This window comes from Vipera ursinii (assembly GCF_947247035.1).
Source record: "Vipera ursinii genome assembly, chromosome: 2".
Classification (NCBI taxonomy): Eukaryota; Metazoa; Chordata; class Lepidosauria; order Squamata; family Viperidae; genus Vipera; species Vipera ursinii.
Window position 1 is genome coordinate 224,293,007 of NC_139513.1, and position 20,727 is coordinate 224,313,733.

Below are 20,727 nucleotides of genomic sequence, written 5' to 3' on the forward strand. Positions count from 1 at the left end.
CAACAAAAGTGCGTATAGTCAAGGCTATGGTCTTCCCAGTTGCAATGTATGGCTGTGAAAGTTGGACCATAAGAAAGGCTGAGCGCCAAAGAATTGAGACCTTTGAACTATGGTGCTGGAGAAGACTCCTGTGAGTCCCGTGGACTGCAAGGCGATCAAACCGGTCAGTCCCAGAGGAGATCAACCCCAACTACTCTTTAGAAGGCCAGATCCTGAAGTTGAAACTCAAATACTTTGGCCACCTAATGAGAAGGAAGGACTCACTGGAGAAGAGCCTAATGCTGGGAAAAGTTGAGGGCAAGAGAAGAAGGGAACGACAGAGAATGAGGTGGCCGCATGGAGTCACTTGAAGCAGTAGGCGTGAGCCCAAATGGACTCCAGAAGATGGTAGAGGACAGGAAGGCCTGGAGGAACGTTGTCCATGGGGTCGCGATGGGTTGGACACGACTTCGCAGCTAACAACAATAGACTCTGCAAATGAGACTATCACCCAGTCCAAAAAGGAACAAAAAGAACCAAGCACCTCTCCCCCAGCAATCAGCATCCAGTTCAGCATAGTTTAATTCCATGTGTTGTGAAATTAACTCCAAGGTTAACATCAGATGAACAATCAAGCAAACAATACCCCAGTCAAAAAAACTGCCAAAGAGCCAACAGTAAACAGACCAACCAAAGAATCTCTAAGGCCACACCCACCAGCAGACAGGCAAGCTGCTAGAATATAAACTGACAGCAAACCCCACTTACTAGAACTGATGCTGTTACCTAGTCTGGGTAATGAAATGTCTGCAAGAAAATAAGCAAGCTCAGAGAGCACCAAGGACCCTTCATTCCTCACATTTAAAACCTCCCATAGAGATTTCACTCATTCTCTAAACCTTTCACCATAAATAATCAAATCCATCATGCTTCCTTATTTATTTTCGTTCTTTTAAATTATGCTTAAATCATGTATTTCAAACAAGATCTTTTCCTAACCAGATATTCACTAACCGTTCTCATTTACACTCGGATCACTGAATGGTCATAACTTTTTCTATAATATCTTATCTTGTTCCTACCCATCCACTTACGTGATCCAGAGAATTTTTCCCTTGGATTATACTTGTTCAGATATTGATCAATTTTCCTTAAATTGATGCTTGATTTTTCCACCGGAACATAACATGCAACTACAGTATCATTAACCTACAAATTATTAGTTTTGTATATAGTCACAACAACCTATATAACAACAATTCGAACTTTCTGATTTGCATTGTAGGCCTTCTATTCATATCTAAAACGTCAGCTATATTTCTCTCAATGAATTCACCAATTCTTCTCCATTGGATCATATCACTTTTATTCATGTATATTATATTTCTCCCTTTTAAATTTCAGAGACAAGCAATATACTGCTAAATTTATGGTCATTACAATATATTTCTCCTACATTCAAAGTTATAATCTGTGTTCTAATCAAAACCAGATTGGGCCACAGATACTGATCTCCACTACCCATCATGGTTTTAGTTAACTAAACTTCATATAATGCTACTGGTATAAAAAATATACAGTAGGGTACAAACTTGTAACTAAATAAATATGAAATGATCACATGCCAAAAATATGCTGATTTGTCCACCCCGTTGATTCTCTTTAGGATTGCAGCTAAAATTACAAATTACAGCTAAAGTACAAATATAATAAATGAAAAATGAAATGAAAATTGGTTTAACGATTTCACACTTTCTTCAATTTGTGAAAACTAGAGTTCAATGTACTCTAGTTTACTTTATTATTTTATTTTATGGAAAATATTGAGTATAATATCAAGCACCTTTAAACATTTATTCAAATCATTTCACCACATTTATTGAAAAGTTTTGCCAAAAGCTCTCATTTGGAGAACTTTACAATAGATTTGCGATTTAGTGAAGTTTTGTTCTCACAAAAACTAGCAGAAATCCCCTGGAAAGAGCTTACCGATTACTGATCAGCCAACACAACAGAGTTATTTCACTCAGTTTTTTTTGTTCAACCACACATAGTGGCACCATTTTTTAAAGTTTCTATGGAAAAAAGGTAAAGAGAGCCTGTGGCCTAGAGGTTAAAACAACTGCCAAACATGCAAAGCAGGCCAGGTTTGAATCTCAGAAGGGTGTGGCTGATTGATGAGAGCAAACAAGCTTGAAATAGTTATATCAGTCAGAAAACTGCATTAGCAAGGAAGTTACTAATGAAAAACAAAGTTCTCTCAATGGCAATTAGTCCACTGTTTGTGTGTGTGTGTGTGTGTGTGTGTGTGTGTGTGTGTGTGTGTGTGTGTGTACACATATACATTCACACACACACACAAAAGTACTGTCTGTTTCCTTGGGTTTAAATTAGGTTGTGATGTCCAACAGATCTGCAGTCTTCATTAGTTTGTACAGCCTTGAACAGGGGTCTTCAAACTTGGCAACTTTAAGACTTGTGGACTTCAACTCCCAGCCTCAACTGGCTGAGGAATTCTGGGAGTTGAAGTCCACAAGTCTTAAAGTTGCCAAGTTTGAAGATCCCTGCCCTTGAACATAACCCAGGAATGCCTGCAACATGCTTTGGCACCACAGTAGACATTATTTTACAGTTTTTGAAAAATTAACGTGAAAGGTTCAAAATCCCCTGCATAAGCCTACAGGCAGAGTCATGTAAGAAAGCAGAATATATTTAGTAAATATATCGTTGAAAATCCTGAACCATTCCATTAGTTCTGTGTTTGTAAAAAGGATTCTTACGTAAGTAAACTTGATCAAAATAAGAAAGGGAGCTACAGTGTTTCTAGTCTTAGATTAAAATCCTATGCACTTCCTCCTCCGTAGAAGGCTGCTTAAATGGTGCACAAAGCACAAAAAACATTGTGCTTAGGCATGAAGAGTCATGTGAAATTCAGGTAGTCCTTGACTTACAGCAGTTCATTTAGTGAGAGTTACAACGGCACTGAAAAAAAGTGACTTATGACCATTTTTCACACTTATGACATTGCAGCATCCCCACGGTCACGTGTTCAAAGTTCAGACCCTTGGCAACTGACTCATATTTATGACGGTTGCAGTGTCCCAGGATCACGCGATCACCTTTTGTAACCTTCAGACAAGCAAAGTCCATGGGGAAGCCAGATTCACTTAACAACCATGTTACTAACTTAACAACTGCAGCGATTCACTTAACAGCTGCGGCAAGAAGGATCGCAAAATGGGTTGAAAACTCACTTAACAAACGTCTCACTTAGCGACAGGAATTTTGAGCTCAGTTGGGGTGGTAAGTCGAGGACTACCTGTATCTAGAAAAGAGCCATGTGTAGGCGGCAGAGGTTTTCCCTAAAAGCCCCACTTCTTCACACCCCCGATTTGTCTGAGATCTGCTGAAAAGAACCACATCATTAGTTTTTCCGTAGTGCACTTTGAGGAATAACTCAAGTAGAAAGAGCAGAAAGGACCTATTTGAGTTAAAATTTAGCTACTGTCCCAAACATTATCACCCTAGAACTGTATTTAAAGGGGGCAGCTTTATTAGCTTGCATCCTAAGCATCATCCTCTTATAACAGGGGTGTCAAACTCAATTTCATTGAGGGCCGCATCAGCATTGCGGTTGCCCTCAGGGGGCCGGGTGGGTATGGCCTGGGTGGGCGTGGCCTACTGGGTGGGCATGGCTAGAGTGCATATGGCCTACTGGGTGGGCGTGGCCAGCTCTACATTGTTCGCATCAAGGGTGCCTATGGGGGCCTGGTCAGGCGTGGGACAGAACTGAGGGTCTCTGGCAGAAGGAGAGTCTCTGGGCCAGGGCCAAGGCAGTGGGGGCCGTTCCCTCACTGTTTCCAGGATGGCTTCGCGGGCCACATGAAACCACTTCGCGGGCCGGATCTGGCCCCCGGGCCTTGTGTTTGACATGTCTGTCTTATAACTAAATAGCCAACCACAGGGGGTTGAAAGTTGCTTTTTATTGCTTCGCATCTTGCCTTGATTTTGCCCTGCTATTTTTTTTTGTATTGTAATGTATGCATGTAAAATAGCTGTGGGCAATGGGCAGCCCCTCACAACTCTTTAGGGTCTATGCCACGCTACTCCAAGGTACCATTCAGTTGGCTAAAGTATCGCAGCCATTTCTTTCACAGTTATGAGAGAAATTCTGTATCAACGCTGGGAGGAAAATAATGCAGTTCTATGCAAAGTATCATTCTTCAGTACTGAGGAGCTGTTTGCAGATATGCAATGATTACTGAAAATGTACCAGCCCTTGAGGAATGGGAGAAGGGCCAATTCTTTTCCCAGCCAAGTTACGGTCTTTCAGAAGCTTCTGAACTTGCCTCACAATTAAATGACTTAAAATACGTCTCTAAATAATTCTGAATTTGTTTGTAAAACTAAAAAAAAAACTTTATTGGGTAATCCGAAGAATTCTGCCCTCCAGAACTAAAAATACTTTAAAATGTGTTGGACTGGTCTATTTTTCTTGAGAGGAATAGAAATGAGTTTTTCACTATTTGGACCAAGAATACACAACCTGTTGACTCAAAGTTGGTGGGGTTTACTGAAGGCCACATCCAAAAAGTCTATGGTGGGGGAGTTAAGGGTGAAGGGAAAGCACAAAATGCAGACCGAGGGTCTGATGGTGACATTTGGGCTGACTGTTTTGCACCTTTAAATTACATCCTTTTGTGTGAAGGATGCCTTGATATCTTGCTGGTATAAATAAATTGAGAAAGCCTGACTATTGTGCTCAAGATTCAGTAATATAACCAAAAAGGGCAACTCTTCTTTTATCTATGTTCTTTGTTGCAGTGTTTATTTTTTTTATTTACTAGAACTCTGCTTACTTGCAGAGTTCCCAATAGTACATAATACTCACATCACTGGTGTTTCAAGGAACCTACTAAATTTACTGCCAGCTATGCAAAAGTTCCCAAGTTTTTCTTTAAAAAGTCCCCAGAAGAAGCTTCAGCATTCACTTTCTGAAGCACTACTATGAGACAGAGAAATTTTTATTCTTTCAAGAAAAGTTTTTATGTGGATGAAATATAAAACTATTATTTAAGTCGTGCAACTTTTCTGTATAACTTTATATAGATGGCAGACTGCTTATTTTGACTGAAAGAAGCTTACTTTCTTCCCTATCTACCCATCCACAAGCAGCATGCACACATGTACAGACATACATACCCTGGACCTATTTATACTCTCATTTTAGGATGATACTACACATATTTATCTTGAATTCATAAGCAGTGATACAAGAATATAGACAAAATGTTTGTCTTTCCAAATATGTTCGTGTGTGTCGGTTTATGCATGTAGGTTTGTGTGTGTGTCTCTCTCTCTCTGTATACACACAAATTTCAAATATAATGAAGGTTTTATATGAAACAAATTTCTAGAATTCTATGCAAGGGCACCTTAATGTCATATGGCATGATGAAAATTTGGAAAATGTAATTTGTTCCAAAGAAACTAAAGTGCTGATTACGAAAAACAGTACCTTACCTGTCCTTATAATTGATCACTGTATCAATTATGGCATTCATTTGCTTTGTCAATTTAGGTGGATTGGGTGACAATTTTTCGGCTGGGGGCCTTCCTCGCCTCTTTTTTGCCTTCTCGCCGTCTTCTTTGCCTGAATCCTTGTCCACATTTCTTCTCCTTTTACGTTTTTTAAGCCGAACCTCCTCTTCCATTTCTTCCAAGTTGCCGTCTTCAATTGCCTATTAATTAGGAAAACAGGAAAATATATACAGATTTGTAAAGAGGCACAGAATAAATATATACTAAATGAAGTCTAAATGGTACAAAACAACTTTGTAGTGTTTATGAGCTGAACAGTTTGCAAGTGCAAGTTGAACAAAAGTATTTTAGGGACCATCAACCGTCTTTAGAAACAAAGCAATACCATTGTTCGTAAGTAGTCTGATTGTAAAGAGGAGGGCCAACCCCAAAAGGCATTTGTTGCTACAACAGTACACACTCAATTGTATTCTTTAAAACAACTACATTCAGACATCATTTTTAAGATATTTTTATATATAGGGCAATTTTAACAAAGAAAAACAAAAATTCCTTCAAAATATATTCACACACATTGCAAAGAAGTTTACAAACAGAATTTCAAACAATGTCTCCATATTATACATCTAAAACAACGTGTTTTTCCTTAATACAGTGCCTACTGACAATGCAGAAGTAGCAAACAATGCATTGTTTGATACCTAAAGAATAATAGCATTATGGGGTGAGGAAGAAACAACACAATTCAAACACATTAAAGGCAACATATACTAGTTTAAAATTTACCTGCAAACATGAACCTTAAATCACAGCCAACAACACTATACAATGACAGAATGAAAAATGCTGCAAAACCAGATGTGATTTAAAAGAAATTGTTCAGACTCTCAGAAATATATGTAACATCAGGGAATCTGAACTTTTTTTTAAAAATAAATAAATTAAATAAATTAAAATAAACAGAAGAAGAAAAAATCAGAGGTGTGGGTAGTTCTGTTTTACAAACAGCTTAAAATCAACAAGGTGTAGGGAGAAAAAGAAAGAAAGAAAAATACAACCCTTCTTTTAAAAAAATAAATTACATCAGCCTTTATGATGCTTTCTCAAATCACAAATGTTGACACTGTCCTTTCTGCTCCCCTATAATAACTAAGATGCATGCAAATGTGAATCAATCCTTTCTCTGAGCTGAAACAGCTCTAATCGTAAAGCAATTACCTTCATTTTTCCACAGCACCAAACATGGCTAATATTTATGATCATGTGAGTGTAACAATCAATATACAAAGAGTGATTACATCCCAGACACAATTCCTTTCACAGGGTTATGTTGCTTGCAAAACATTTTTGAATAAACCTGGTACATCAGACAAAACAAGCTGGCATGTTAGAAATGCCAGGGAGATTTCAGTCTGTTTCTTATTCATCCTTCGATGTGCAAATACAACGAACAAACATGAACACAGAATCCTGAGAGAGAGAGACACTAATCCAGGCCTTAATAATCAAAAGACAATTTCCACCATGCTTCCACAGCGTTCAGCAAACCACTATGAAGCAGCTTAAGATCTGCTGAGTTAGGTGGGAGAAAAGAGAATAGGAATAGGAATATATCTATACATACATGTGTGTGTGTGTGTATATATATATATATATATATCTGCACACAAATTCATTAATATTCATTTGGCTAAAGCAGGACACCCACTACACATCACAGCAGCTCCCGAAGATTATGCAAAAAAAAAAAAAAACCTGTTCTGCAAATCTTGGAAGCTAGAAATTCTAATAATAAATATACAGCATGCAGGGCTGTCAACAGTTAATGTTATTGCTTCTCCTTAAGCACTCATTTGTACACAGAAAAACACAAGAGAACATCAGCTTTTGATGTGTTACACACCTACACATGCCTGCGATGGTAGTTCTACTGAATCTTCAAGACGGCAATGAAAAAGGATATTTACCTTACCACTATCAGCAGGCCGGCTATCGGAAATCACAGTTAGTGGGGATAAAATTAACAAGCCAGCAAAGCAGCGAGCTGCTAGTCTCTTCATCAGCTGATCAGGAAAAAAAAGAGAGCTGGGGAAAGGCTATGTTTTCATATACAAGTAATTTTATTTTACTGAAAAGGCAACACTGGAAGGAATGTAGATACTCAAATCTGCCGTTTCATTCTACCACCTACCAGAAGGCCCAAAGCCTTCTCCCTTCAAGCCTTTTTAATATTGACAACTACTTATCATATTTTCCCATTATTATTCCAGGAATACAAATAGAAATTATTTTTCGGCAGAATAGTTATTGATTCCTGGAAGCATTTTAATTATAGTATCAATATTTTAAAAACCCAGATATTTTTATATATATATTAAAAAAGTGAAACAGTGAAGTCTGTATTTTAAAGCTATATTGCATCCAAGACTGCTTCATTATTCATAGCTAATTTAAATTTACAGGGATAGCTTTAAATACCAATTCCCTCTCCCCCCCCCACAAGAACTATTTTTTCTAACCCTCCTTTTGGAAATGACCTTTTTTAAATTAAATGAATCAAACGATCTATTTTTCTCTCTCTCTCTCTCTCTACTCACAGATAAGCATATATCACTGGTCTAATAATTTCCACATACCACACTGGCTTGAATTTGCCTTTCAATATTCTTTTTGTAAAAACAATATTGCAATGGTGATTACAGATTTTCATAAATACATCCATTATACATTTTTGTGTGTTTTATAATTTTGTGAATAGCACACAAAGGCTGTTAAATTATGAAACACGATTTTTTTAAAAAAATAAAATAAAATTCAACAATTTTAATAAAAGTATATTCTCTGCATTTTGTGAAAGATTTGTGAAAATTCATACAGTTATCAAATTAAAGTACTGATGTACCAAGTGTATAATTTTAATCAGATGAAGTGGCACCCAATTTAATTTGTGATTTGTATTAATTATGTGAACAGTCAATTTAAACCTTTTAAAATGGACAAAATGTAAATGAGCATATGTAGTCTTTCTAAGGTGACACCATTTCGTGTATTTCATAGTCTGCAAACCCTATATTTTATTAATAAGTCTCAGCAGAATCTACACTATTCCTCTGAAATAGATGCCATTGTACCTGATTACAAATTTCTACAAAACAGATGCTATAGTACACAATTACTATACACAGTGTGCTTTCCATCCAGCACACTGTGAGCAAGTGTCTACAGTAACACTTCCTTCTTCTCAAAATCTTTCCCAGATCGTTTAATACAATTCTCCAAAGCAGACTCTACTGATATATTTATTTATTTATTTATTTATTTAATTATTCGGTTTATATACCGCCCTATTCCCAAAGGACTCAGGGCGGTTTACAAGGCAAAATTTAAAAACAATCCAATATAAAATTAAAATAAAATTAAATTAAGTCTAGCTGCAAAAATTAAATCACAATTTAAAAACATTAAACCCCTCAGTCCAGACCAGATAGCTCAAAGAGCCAGGTTTTTAGGTCCCGGCGAAATGAACGAAGGTCGGGGGCAGTCCGGAGTTCCGTTGGCAGTATATATAAGACTGACAATGTATATATAAGACTGACAATGCTGGATTTCACTAATATTAATGAAACCAGTCCTAGAACTACTTATACTTGATACAATGATATGTAACCAACATCAGTAAAACACAGTTACAGCATACTTCCCAGTTCTACTGTTTCAGTGTAACACAAAGAAATAAAGCAGTAAAAAATCAGCAAACCACCACTGATTTACTTTTGATTAGAAAGGGATGGAAACTGCCATTTGAATTATTTCATTGAACCTCAAAAGATGTCTGTAGTTGTAGAAAGCAATTGGTTGCAAGTATTAACCCAAACCTTCCCTAAATCCCTTCCCTTCCTTTTACATCAGCAGCGTTTTTGTTCAAATGGGGGAGGCAAAAATATGTGACACAAACACATATTACTAAATTCATCTCTCTGTTTACCTAACTTTATTCCCGCAATAGCAAATCTCACAAAGTTGGTTAGTTGACAGAAAGTTAAGGGACCCCAAATCACATAGTGCTATGTTGAAACTTGAACCTGACTCTCTTTTGCCAAATTCCACTGCTCTACTACACTGGTTTTTAGTATAATTAAATTAATTCATATATTTTTTAAAACAAAGTAATCAAAAGCAAAAATCCAAAATCTTTCACATTTATGAACTGCTAGGAGCCTATCAGCTCTTTCAGGTAGACCAGGTCAAAAAATTCCACAAAGACTACCAAAATCCTACTTTATTGCCACAGAGTACAATAAGAGAATCTTGGATGTCTGATAAAGTTTTTTTTTCTCCTCTTTCTCTCCCCAAAGAAAATCGGGATAAGTCTTGAGTTTCTTCCTTTTATACCTTCTAAAATCTTTCACGTGATTAAATCACTCCTCATCTTGCTCACTATACAATACCACAACTTATTTATGTTAGATATGCAAAAGACACTTCCAAAAAGTAAGGAATATGTTCCCTCGTGATCTGAATAAAGTCCCCAATCTCTGTTTTAAATCTCTGCAGTTTTAATTGAATTTTGCAACATAGTATTATTTTAGTCTACATGTATTTTATATATCTTATGGGACACGGTGGCTCAGTGGGTTAGGACGCTGAGCTTGTCGATCAGAAGGTCGGCAATATGGCGGGTCGAATCCCGAGTGCCGCGTAACAGAGTGAGCGCCTGTTACTTGTCCCAGCTTCTGCCAACCTAGCAGTTCGAAAGCACGTAAAAATGCAAGTAGAAAAATAGGGACCACTACGGTGGGAAGGTAACAGCGTTCCATGCACCTTTGGCATCTAGTCATACCGGCCACATGACCACGGAGACGTCCTCGGACAAGCGCTGGCTCTTTGGCTTTGAAACGGAGATGAGCACCGGCCCCTAGAGTCGGAAACGACTAGCACGCATGTGCGGGGGAACCTTTACCTTTTTATTTTATATATCTAGGTGTATACTATATTATCACGAGAGTAAAAAAAAAATGGAAATGGAAATGGGCTGGTCATATAGCAATAAAAACTCATGGCAGGTGGACCAAGGCAGTCAACAGAATGGATCCCACTTAATTAAAAAGCGTCCACGAAAGAGACCTAAAACAAGATTGATTGACGACATCAGCAAGTATTGCGGGCCCGATTCGCAAAAGAAAACTCAGGACCTTATAGGTTGGAAACACGCGGAAGAGGCCATCACATCCTGCATTGGATAGACAATGGCTAAAATGAGGGTGATGATGATATACCTAGGTAGCGAATGTATTTTAATTATTTTGCTATTTTTCAAAAATATTTATTAGATGGTAGCACTCCTCTAGGTGAGTATAAATGCTCAACTGATAGTCTAGTACAACTGCAAATATTTTCCCGAAAGTATACATGATTTGTGATTAGATTATTTATTATGTAATTATTATTATTTGAAATTTTCTCAAATTACTGCATTGTTGGTCGTACAAGTCAGCCACATGTTTAGATTGGATTGGGCATTTTTATCAACCTATAGTATTATTATGTATTATTAGCACCACCACCAACAGCTGTAGCAGCATGCTATCTTTCTCATAGTTAATGTACCATAAGACATATACAACTTGTTTTGATACCATAAGCATATACGGGTATCATCAAGTGAAGAAATTCTGCATCTGTTTCCTTGTAAATCAAATTTCTAAGGCAGCCCAATTCCATAAGGACTCTGGGTGATGTACAGCATTAAAAATAGTTTAATTTGTTGTTCTGAGGCTAAGCACACACTTTTCACATAAATCTCCCAAGTGCAATCCCTGGTTTCTCCAGAGTAGGGGCAAGAAAGACTGATGTCTTCAGAATAAACTGCAAGAAATCTTATTAGTTCAGCAATGAAGGTAGGGATAAAGCGGAAGTAGACAGACCACAATTTAATTTTTTAAGAGGCAGCTTCCTATGTGCCTAAGGGATGACAGGAATCACAAGTATTAGCCAAGTTGCAAGCCGCTATTTTTCAAATCATTTTGGATTCACTATTTCTGGAATGTAGCCATGTACGCCAGTTCTGCTTATATGGCAAGTTAAAAACACTGCTTTGTGCTTATGTACATATGTCCTAACTTCTTTTTTTATTATTAATAGCTAGCATTTCTTTGTCTTGTATTCAGCCTCTGATAAAGCTACCTTTTTAAAGACAGGGTTATGATTTTGTTGAAATTCTCCCCACATCAATCACAGTCTACTTCAAGCACCCGATCGACCCCAAGCAAGTAAGTCCCAGATGTTCCATTACAGAACACAACTGACAGGAAAGAGCACTTAGGAATATTCCAAATAACCAAGATTCTCTGAAGAATTAAAACATCTGGTGAGATAAGGATATAAATCTTCATGGCTCATTGCAAATGTTCATTTCAGGGCATATTTTTGGATTTCAGGATTGTTTAGCAGGGATAAGAAAATGGAAATAGAGAAAGAACGTCTTTTCAAACGTCTAGGGATATACAGATAGCCCTCAACTTACAATCACAATTGAGGCCCAAAGGTTCTGTTGCTAAGTGAGACAGTTGCTAAGTGAGTTTTGCCCCATTTTATGACCTTTCTTACCACAGTTGTTAAATGAACCACTGCAGTTGCTAAGTTAATAACATGGTTGTCTGGTAAATCTGGCTTCCCCATTGAATTTGCTTGTTAAAAGATTGCAAAAGGGGATCACCTGACCTCAGGACAGCGCAACCTTCATAAATATGAGTCAGTTGCCAAGCATCTGAATTTTGATCGTGTGTCCACAGCGATCCTGCAGTGGTCATAAGTGTGAAAAAAGGTCTTAAGTCACTTTTTTCCCCAGCACCGTTGTAACTTCAAACGGTCACTAAACAAACTTGTAAATTGAGGACTATCTGTATTTATTCATTTCCTCAATAACTCATATTGTAACAATGGTTCCTTATATCACAAGAAATTGCATCCAGTTAAGAGATGTAACTTATTACACGTGATACAGTCCCACAATCCAAGCAGAAACATTTGCAATGCAGACAATACAAATACCATCCTGTATCTTTCCCCAAAAGCTTCCTTGTTCACCTTTGAGCAACTATCTGAACTACTTGAAAACTACTGAACTTAACTGCAGTAAGGAAACTTCTTCCTGGATCAAATTATTATTCATCAGCACAATCACTTATTACAGCTAACAAAAATTTCTTCCCGTCAGCAATACAACATATGGACTATCTAAAGGCAAGAGAAAGGTTTCTTTATATCTGTGTCCCTACACACACACACACACACACACACACACACACACACACACACATAGAGGAAGGGAATTAATATGAAAATATATGAATTTGGAAACACGCTTGCCTGACTCTCCCTGCCTAAAGAAGATGTGACGCATATTTACATCCTCTGGTCACTCTGGATCTCTACAATCTAGTGCAGAACAAAAGAAATGGGAAAATATTCCTCCAATGCTAATTTATCATTCCTTTATCCTTTAAATTACTGAAGGGGCAAAGTCCCTAAGAGAATGAGTATGTTAAAATGTAAAGGTAAACTTGTACTCCACCAGCTCAAATGCCTTCTTCTCAATCATCCTGTACAGTTCTTCCATCACCATTCAAGGTAAAGTTCTTCAGTTCCACCCAATTTAAAGTTGGGTGAGCAAGTTTCTACCATTAAATCCAAAACCTCAAAGGTCAACAATTTTAGTAGTGTCTGGTAGGGAGATACCCCCAATTACTTGTTCATCCCAAAGGGCAATTTCACTTTATTCTTCAGTTTGTATTCTTGTGTCTTATCATTAATACTGAAAAGAATACATTTTACATACCCTTAACCACTGTTTCTCTGTCAAAGCATCACTGTAGTCGACATCCCTACGTTGACGGGACCCTCTCCCAAATATTTTTTCCTCCTCCTCTTCACATGTGAGCCTTTCAACTTCGGCATCGTCTTTGATGATCCAAGATGGCAACTCGTCTTCCTCCATCAAGCGCGGTTTGCGTTTTGGATTTCGAGCATCCTCCCTGCGCCTATCCATGTCCATTCGCTGCAGACGTAATAAATATGACATTTAAGAAAAGGTGACAGCAAAACCAATGCTTGCAGAACGTACTGGCTTTATATTTTCTCAATAAAACTATCTGCCATGCATAGTTCAGCAAATGACAAACCTGATTTCTGCAATACCATGAACTAGAAATATTTGCTGAACAGGAAATGCAACTAAGCATCCACTCTAGGAAGCGTATCTTAAATATAGTAAGCTATATGTACACCAGCTATTCTAATACTGGATTTTAGCCAAAATGGAATCACCAAGAAACAAGAGGGAGTTATCAGGATGACTGAGAAATAAAGTTTGCGGAAGTACACAGACCCTTCAACAACAAATTTTATTTATTTGTATATATTAATAGTTTTAAGTATCAGTTCTTCCACAATAATCTTCTTTTGAAGTAATATCAAAACTAAGAGCTACTACAGCTTTTGATATCACCCAGGTGTCACAATATTGAGCTTTTCAGCTAACTGTTCTATAACTTCTATAAATTCCAAGTAAATTAGGCTACAATTTAGTACTGTAGTATACCAACTCTACTTCTTAGCTTCCCTTTTCCTGATTCATCAATTTAGCTGATGCCTAATTTGGCAATAAATGAAAATTGGGAATTCTGTTCTTCCAGTTAGGTGAAGGAAGAGGGATTTTGTGTGCAAATATTTCTGCCTATACTCAAATTAGTGTTACATACTAACCATCAGAATACAATATGAAAAATCATATGAATATGTTCTATTCTAACCATTGTGAAATAATTAGTCACAGAATTTCAGCCTGGACAATGGAATTATACTTTCAAGTCCTTGTGTATTTCCTACAGCATATTTTACAGAGAATTTTGACTCAATTACTTTTAATCAGCAAAATAAACAGCAGAGACCACACTGCACACAAACTCTTAATGAGTGTCATTGCCATGAGATTTACACATAAGTAAATTACAGAATGTTATTCTTCTACTGACATTTCTATAGCAATATGACAAATGATGAGCTTAGCTTTAAATGTTTATAATTACATCCATTCCTGAAATGTTTGAGAGTAATATCAATCACCCAGCCTACGACATGGATCAATTACAGCTTGACATTTTCATTAATAAGGAAGGTGAGAGACTCTTTTATTTCAAGGAAAAATATTTGTTCAAAACGCTATGATAATATTACACTTATTACTTTTCTTCCATTAAAGATAAGACTTTTTAACCTATGTGTGTGCATGGATCCATACCCCCCCTACTCACTGAAATTATATTAGTATCCTAAAATTTTATCCAGTTCATTTTGTCCTTTCTACCATAATACTGGCCTTTTAAAAGGAAATAGAGGGGACTTGGGCGGAGGGGTTGTTGTATGATTATAAGAGTTCACAGTAGGACACGTGAAAGAGTAGGATATCTCCAATAATTTTGTGGAAAAAGAAGACTCTAACGAACTCTAACTTAATGTGAAAATGGGCCAAAACTCCCCGTATGGCTATAGGCTCATATTATTAGGATCTACAGGCTTCTATATACATCCCAAATCCATTTTTAATTAACCCCAAAAAATTTATTGGCTTTAGAGAAACTAAGTATGTTCTTGACTTCTGACTAATCCATCAGTCTTAAAATATTCCCTATATTTATAACTAGTAAAAAATCCATAAACATTAGGTCTCTAATCATATAGGGCAGATATGACAAACTCGCGACATCACGTGACGTCGCACAACGTATCGGGACGGTTTTGCCATTGCCGGCAATGGGGTGAGCGTGGCTTCCGGATGACGCATCCGGCCCATGGACCGGCAGTTTGACACCCCTGATATAGGGCCTTCATTTTTAAAAGTATTTTATTACTGTTAATGGTCTAATGTTATTATTATGTTGGAACGTTCCTTTAGTCTACATGTTTTAATAGTGCTGTAATAAATTTAGTAAACAAAAAAGTAAATAGATAACAAACACTCTTCAAAGGAGTCTCATTGTTTCTCTACTGTTGCTCCCTCTTGCTTTCATTTCCTCGGATCAAGATCTGTCACTAAGATCTATTAACAGTAATAAACAAACAGAACAGGTGAAGAAGAGGGACCAATTGGATTAGCAGCAAGTATCACAGCAGCCTCTTGTGGCACACATAGAGAAATGCATTTCAAGACTAGTTATTAATCTAATAGAGAGATTAGTGTTTTTAATCCAATAAGTGTTGCATTTCAGTCAGATTTTGTAGAAAGACATAAAACAATTAGTAATTTAATTTATGCTGACTGATATATATTGAAAAATAGCACGATGTATTCATTTGTTCCTTTTCAACTTGGTTAATGTATAGGTCCAAAATTCAGATGATAAATTATAATTTGGCTAGTTAAATGATGTTTCCGTCTATTCTGTGTTGAAATGCTAGAAATTGCATCCACACTTATAACATAACACAATAGTTATAAAGTTTGATTATGGAAACGGACATCTTAGAAAGGTCATAAAGATGCAATTTGTTAGTGTGTCCTTTTATTTCATACATTCCTAAGGGATTTCAGAATTTTCTGCCTTAATGAATTCATCCCTAGGCTAAAAAGTGAGCTATAAAAGTTATCAAGGCAACAATTCTATCAACAATTAGAAACATGCATCACTACCATGAAAAGATCAAATTCCTCTTCATTTCGTGCAATCATCTGATTCAGAGTCTCATCATCAGGAACTTCATCTTCTTCCTTAAAGATGGAAACAAAAATGTTTACAATTTTCCTTTCTTTCATTCAATTATGTCTGATTCTCAGAAACCGCCGTGCAGTTTTCCTGGCAAGGTTTGCAGAAGTGATTTGCCATTGTCCTCCTTCCTATGTTCGAGAGAAAGTGACTGGATGACCCGTGTCATCCAGCTGGTTTTGTGCCTAAGACAGGACTAGAACTCACAGTCTCCCACTTTCTAGTCTAATGCCTTAACCATTACATCAAACTGGCCCTCATATTAGAGCATATAAGCATGTGCATATATATAGGTAAGTCCTCAGGTTACAATGGCAATTGGGACTGGGGCTGCTCTTGCTAAGTGATGTAGTCATAAAGGGCAACATCATGTGACTGCTGTGGTTAACTCCAAAATACATGGGTCACTAACTGGGATGTAGCTAGAGAACTGCATAAGGAGCATGGGGATGTTGCAGGCATATGAATGGGATGCAGAGACTGGGCACAGGCTGGAGTTGGAAGGAGCGGGTGCATGTCTGAAGGAGCAGATGCATCTGAGTGCAGGAAGGAGGGCACGGATAAGTCTGAGCACAGGGAGGCTGAGGGAAGGAGGCCATGGTGAGAAAAAAGCCCAGGTGGTGGTGGAACTTATCAGATTTGCAACTTTCCCTCTGCCTTTCCCACTGACCTGTGACAAGCCAGCAGGGAGGGTTGCAAGTGTCAATCACTTGACTATGGGATGCTGCAATCCTTCTAAGTGAGAGCTGGTTGCCAAATCGTGACCGCAGGTGTGCCTTAATGGCCAGAACTTCAAGGACCCATCATAAATACCATTCATTCAACACCGTTGCAAATCTGAATGTTAAGCAAGCGCTACTTGTTTGTTTTACATCACAGATGGCCAATATTTTAAGCGTCTGATGCAGCTTCAATTCAGTCAGGTCTTTTGACTTCATTTTTATTTACAGCTACAAAACTGTTGTAACAAGAATACTCAACTCATACCTAAAATAAACCTCATGACCTTTAACCAGTGATTCTCTTGGGAAATGACATATCTACAGTATGTTCCAAACGTGCCATTTCTATATTCCATTAATTAGATTTCACACATCTCTTTCCCCAATTTCTGTCAATGGTTAAAGTTAGTGCTATCATACCTGGGTTGCAAAAATATATGTGACCATCAGAGGACAGCCAAATAACACCAAAAAGTTTAATATTTTTCTGCCTTCTAGGGGTCATCCAGATTCTTGCAGCATGCATGGTTATCACAGCTCCAGTGAAGTACTAAACATTCAACATCTGAACTGTTTAGTACAAAATAATGCAATATATATCCATAAACCTGGATGCTTAACCTGATCCTTCAAATCATAGCCTTTTCTGAACAGCAGTGTTAACAACAGAGGTTGTTTGATTTTCTTTTATCACCATTCTATATTCCCTAGGGAACATCAATTTCTCTCCCAAGAAGGAAGCCAAGATTCCACACCAAGGGCACATGGAAGAAGGATATATAAAATGAGGCAGAGTAACTCTGAATCGTATCAGAATATACTGCAGAATACCATGCTTAATTTATTTTATTTCGATCCCCTGAATCCTTTGACTAAAAAACCCTTCGATTTAGAAGACCCAATTTGATAATGCCTTCTGTTTAATCAGAAGACTTGCATTATTCAGTTTCTTAACCATGAACCCTTGCTATAAGCTTTTAAGGGGAGTAAAAGGAACCTTGCGGAATGAATGGCCTGCTCCCTTTTCCAAAAGATACAGTTCAAGTTCTAGCTCTTACAACTGCTGAACAATTCCCGGTAGGCTTAGCCACTTTCTACAAGTCATTCTACAGTAGCGTGGCTTAACAAGCCTTGGATTTTCCTGCACTCCCGCCAGCAGCTAGCAAAGTAAAAGCCATTTCTGGGTTTATAGGGGTCTGGGGCTACTGCCAGAGTCCACCCCTTTCGTTTCTACTGGCAAATTCTCACTTCTATTCCACTTCTGGTGGAACTAATTATGTTCCTTCGGCTCCGGCTAAGATTAATGGTCAGGGATGTTCCTAGGCATGATTCAATGTTCCCTTACGAACTAGAGCATGAATCAGGAACTAAGCAAATAAGTGTAGGGATACTGGAATTGGGAAGAGTAAGAATGCAATGCACATCTATTTTTAACAGAGGTTTTTGTATAATACCTCATTTTCTTCTTCATGTTCCAATATGGCTTGGAGAAAAGCTCTTCGCTCATGGCTCGAAGATTTTTGATCAAACATGCCAGCCTGAATAACCTTCTGATCCACATTCAATTTATACTTCGCAGCTGCCAAGATTTTCTCCTCGACAGTGTTCACTGTGCACAATCGTAAGACCCGAACTTCGTTCTGCTGTCCAATTCGATGAGCTCTGTCTTGTGCCTGCAAGTCCTGTGGAAAATATGTTTGGTAGAGTACGTTGAACTTCTAACATTGGAGCAACTGGGCAAAGCAAAACCTCATCATTTACATTCAGAAAAGCACTGTAGACTATAATCAGTATTCCTAAATATAGACCTTCTCACATATGAAGCCCTTCAAAGCTCCAATTAATGAATTCCTGGATCCATAATACAATGATTTAAAGCAAGATGAGTGACTTTTTATACCAACATCTCCCAACTGCCAGCTTAAATCACACAATCAGATTGTGATGCAGTTACTTGAATGTTCGTCTATCATAACCGGTTTCCAATTGTTCTTTAATTTTAATTAGAATTAATTTATGGTTAATACACCATAGATGGATGATTGGTGTATTTTAGAGTTCATCTACATATATTATTCACATCAAAAAAGATATCATAACTTTTGTTTATGGTATGTGTGTATTTATGTGTGTGTGTGTATGTGTGTACACCCACACCCCCTCACACCAGGCTATCTTGCTCTGGACTTTGGTGTAATACTCAACTATCAGCACCAGTGTATAGTTTGCCAATGGGGCATCTTAATCCATGGTTATTGTAAGAACTTAAAATATAAGTTATTCAGATACTGAATTTGCACGTCTTCTTCATAACTTCCATTTCCTTGCTGTCAGAATGTTCTGCTTTCCCACCAGTTTGAAAAAAATTGATGTTGAGTATATAATTAATAAAAATAAAAGTATTTAGCTCATTCTTTCTTACTTTGGATCCTACACACATATATGTCTGATTATACAGCATTACACAATATTTTACATTAATATTGTAATTTGCATAGCCTTTTTAGATATTTCAGTCAAGACTATTTATTAAACAAATAACATAAATAAACAGGAAAAATTAAGATATTTTTAAATAAGCATTTTAAAACCAAAAATCTACGGCATCGTTGATGGCCTGGGCAGACTGTTTAGAACAATAATATCAGGTTGCTTTCCTTTGAATAATTCTTTCATCTTTGATTTTTTGAGGAAAAGCCAGATGAAGCAATATGACGTTTTATGTGATCAGACAAGACAAATAAAGCTTTTCATTGGCTAATTTGTCAGTACTTAGTCTCAAGCCTGGCTTAATATTTATAAAAATAGGATTAAAATTTATAAAATCCACCTGTAACAAATTGCAGTCCTTGACTTATGACAGCGACTAGGACAAGACTTTCCATCACTAGATGAGGCAGTAGTAAAGCATGACTGCATTACTTAGTGACATCAACGCCTGCAGTCCCGGTTATTTATTTATTAACTTTATTTGCCACAGGTTGCAGTCATTAACCAATCCCACGGTTCTTAGATGAGACAATTTCGTGCCAGATTCCCATCACCAAGCCAGGCAGGCTAGCAAGCAGGTAAGAGGCTGCTGCAAGGTGGGAAAGTGCACAAGAGGACGCTGCACAAGAGGGACAGCAAAGGTGTGAGGGAGGCACAGCAAGGGCGGACTTCGGGGAAAGTGGTAGGGAAATGGTGGTCACATGATCACAGGGCACTGCAACCAATCATGTGAGCTGGTTGCCAAGCACCCAGATTGTGATCATGTAACGGACTGGGGCGGTCAGAATTCAGTCAAAACTACAAAATGGTCTTAAACTGGGCACTACCTGTAGTCTAAATAACCAATATTCAGTCTTTCCACAGCTCTTCAAAAAATGTAATACAGCGGGAGGGGTCCATCTGTTCGGGTATAGGCTGTTCCTAAGGAGAAAAGCCATCACTGAGAAGGCTTTACCACGGAGCCTCTATAAATGGTGTATCCTAAGTGGTAGGAACCATAGTAAATTTTCTTTTACAACCCGCAGCCAAATTGATGGTAGCTGGGGAAAAAACAAAACAAAGGGGATGAATCCAGAAAAACTTAGTTTGGGGTGGGGGGTGGGGGGAAATGCTTCAGCACCTTTGATGTACTTTAACACATTATTATTAAAAAATAAAAAAATTAAAAAATAACACATTATTGTTCACCAAAAGCTTTGTTTTATTATTAATGATTTCAAACAACACAGAAGAAC

At 37.5% G+C, this 20,727-nt stretch overlaps 1 protein-coding gene across 6 annotated transcripts in view; it reads right to left on the reverse strand.

The window, feature by feature from the left end:
• The window catches only part of SMARCA2 (SWI/SNF related BAF chromatin remodeling complex subunit ATPase 2), a 131,688-nt gene that overhangs the window by 19,350 nt on the left and 91,611 nt on the right, over nt 1-20,727 (reverse strand). For 4 of the 6 annotated variants that reach the window (XM_083352521.1, XM_083352522.1, XM_083352523.1 and 1 more), the window contains 4 exons: nt 18,457-18,684; nt 16,208-16,285; nt 13,358-13,576; nt 5,503-5,720 (listed from right to left, as the gene is read on the reverse strand). In XM_083352521.1, the coding sequence (XP_083208647.1) occupies nt 5,503-5,720; nt 13,358-13,576; nt 16,208-16,285; nt 18,457-18,684 (743 nt within the window). Of the gene's footprint in view, nt 1-5,502; nt 5,721-13,357; nt 13,577-15,534; nt 15,617-16,207; nt 16,286-18,456; nt 18,685-20,727 lie in introns of those variants that run through there. The other 2 variants (XM_083352526.1, XM_083352524.1) reach the window with 2 other exon arrangements.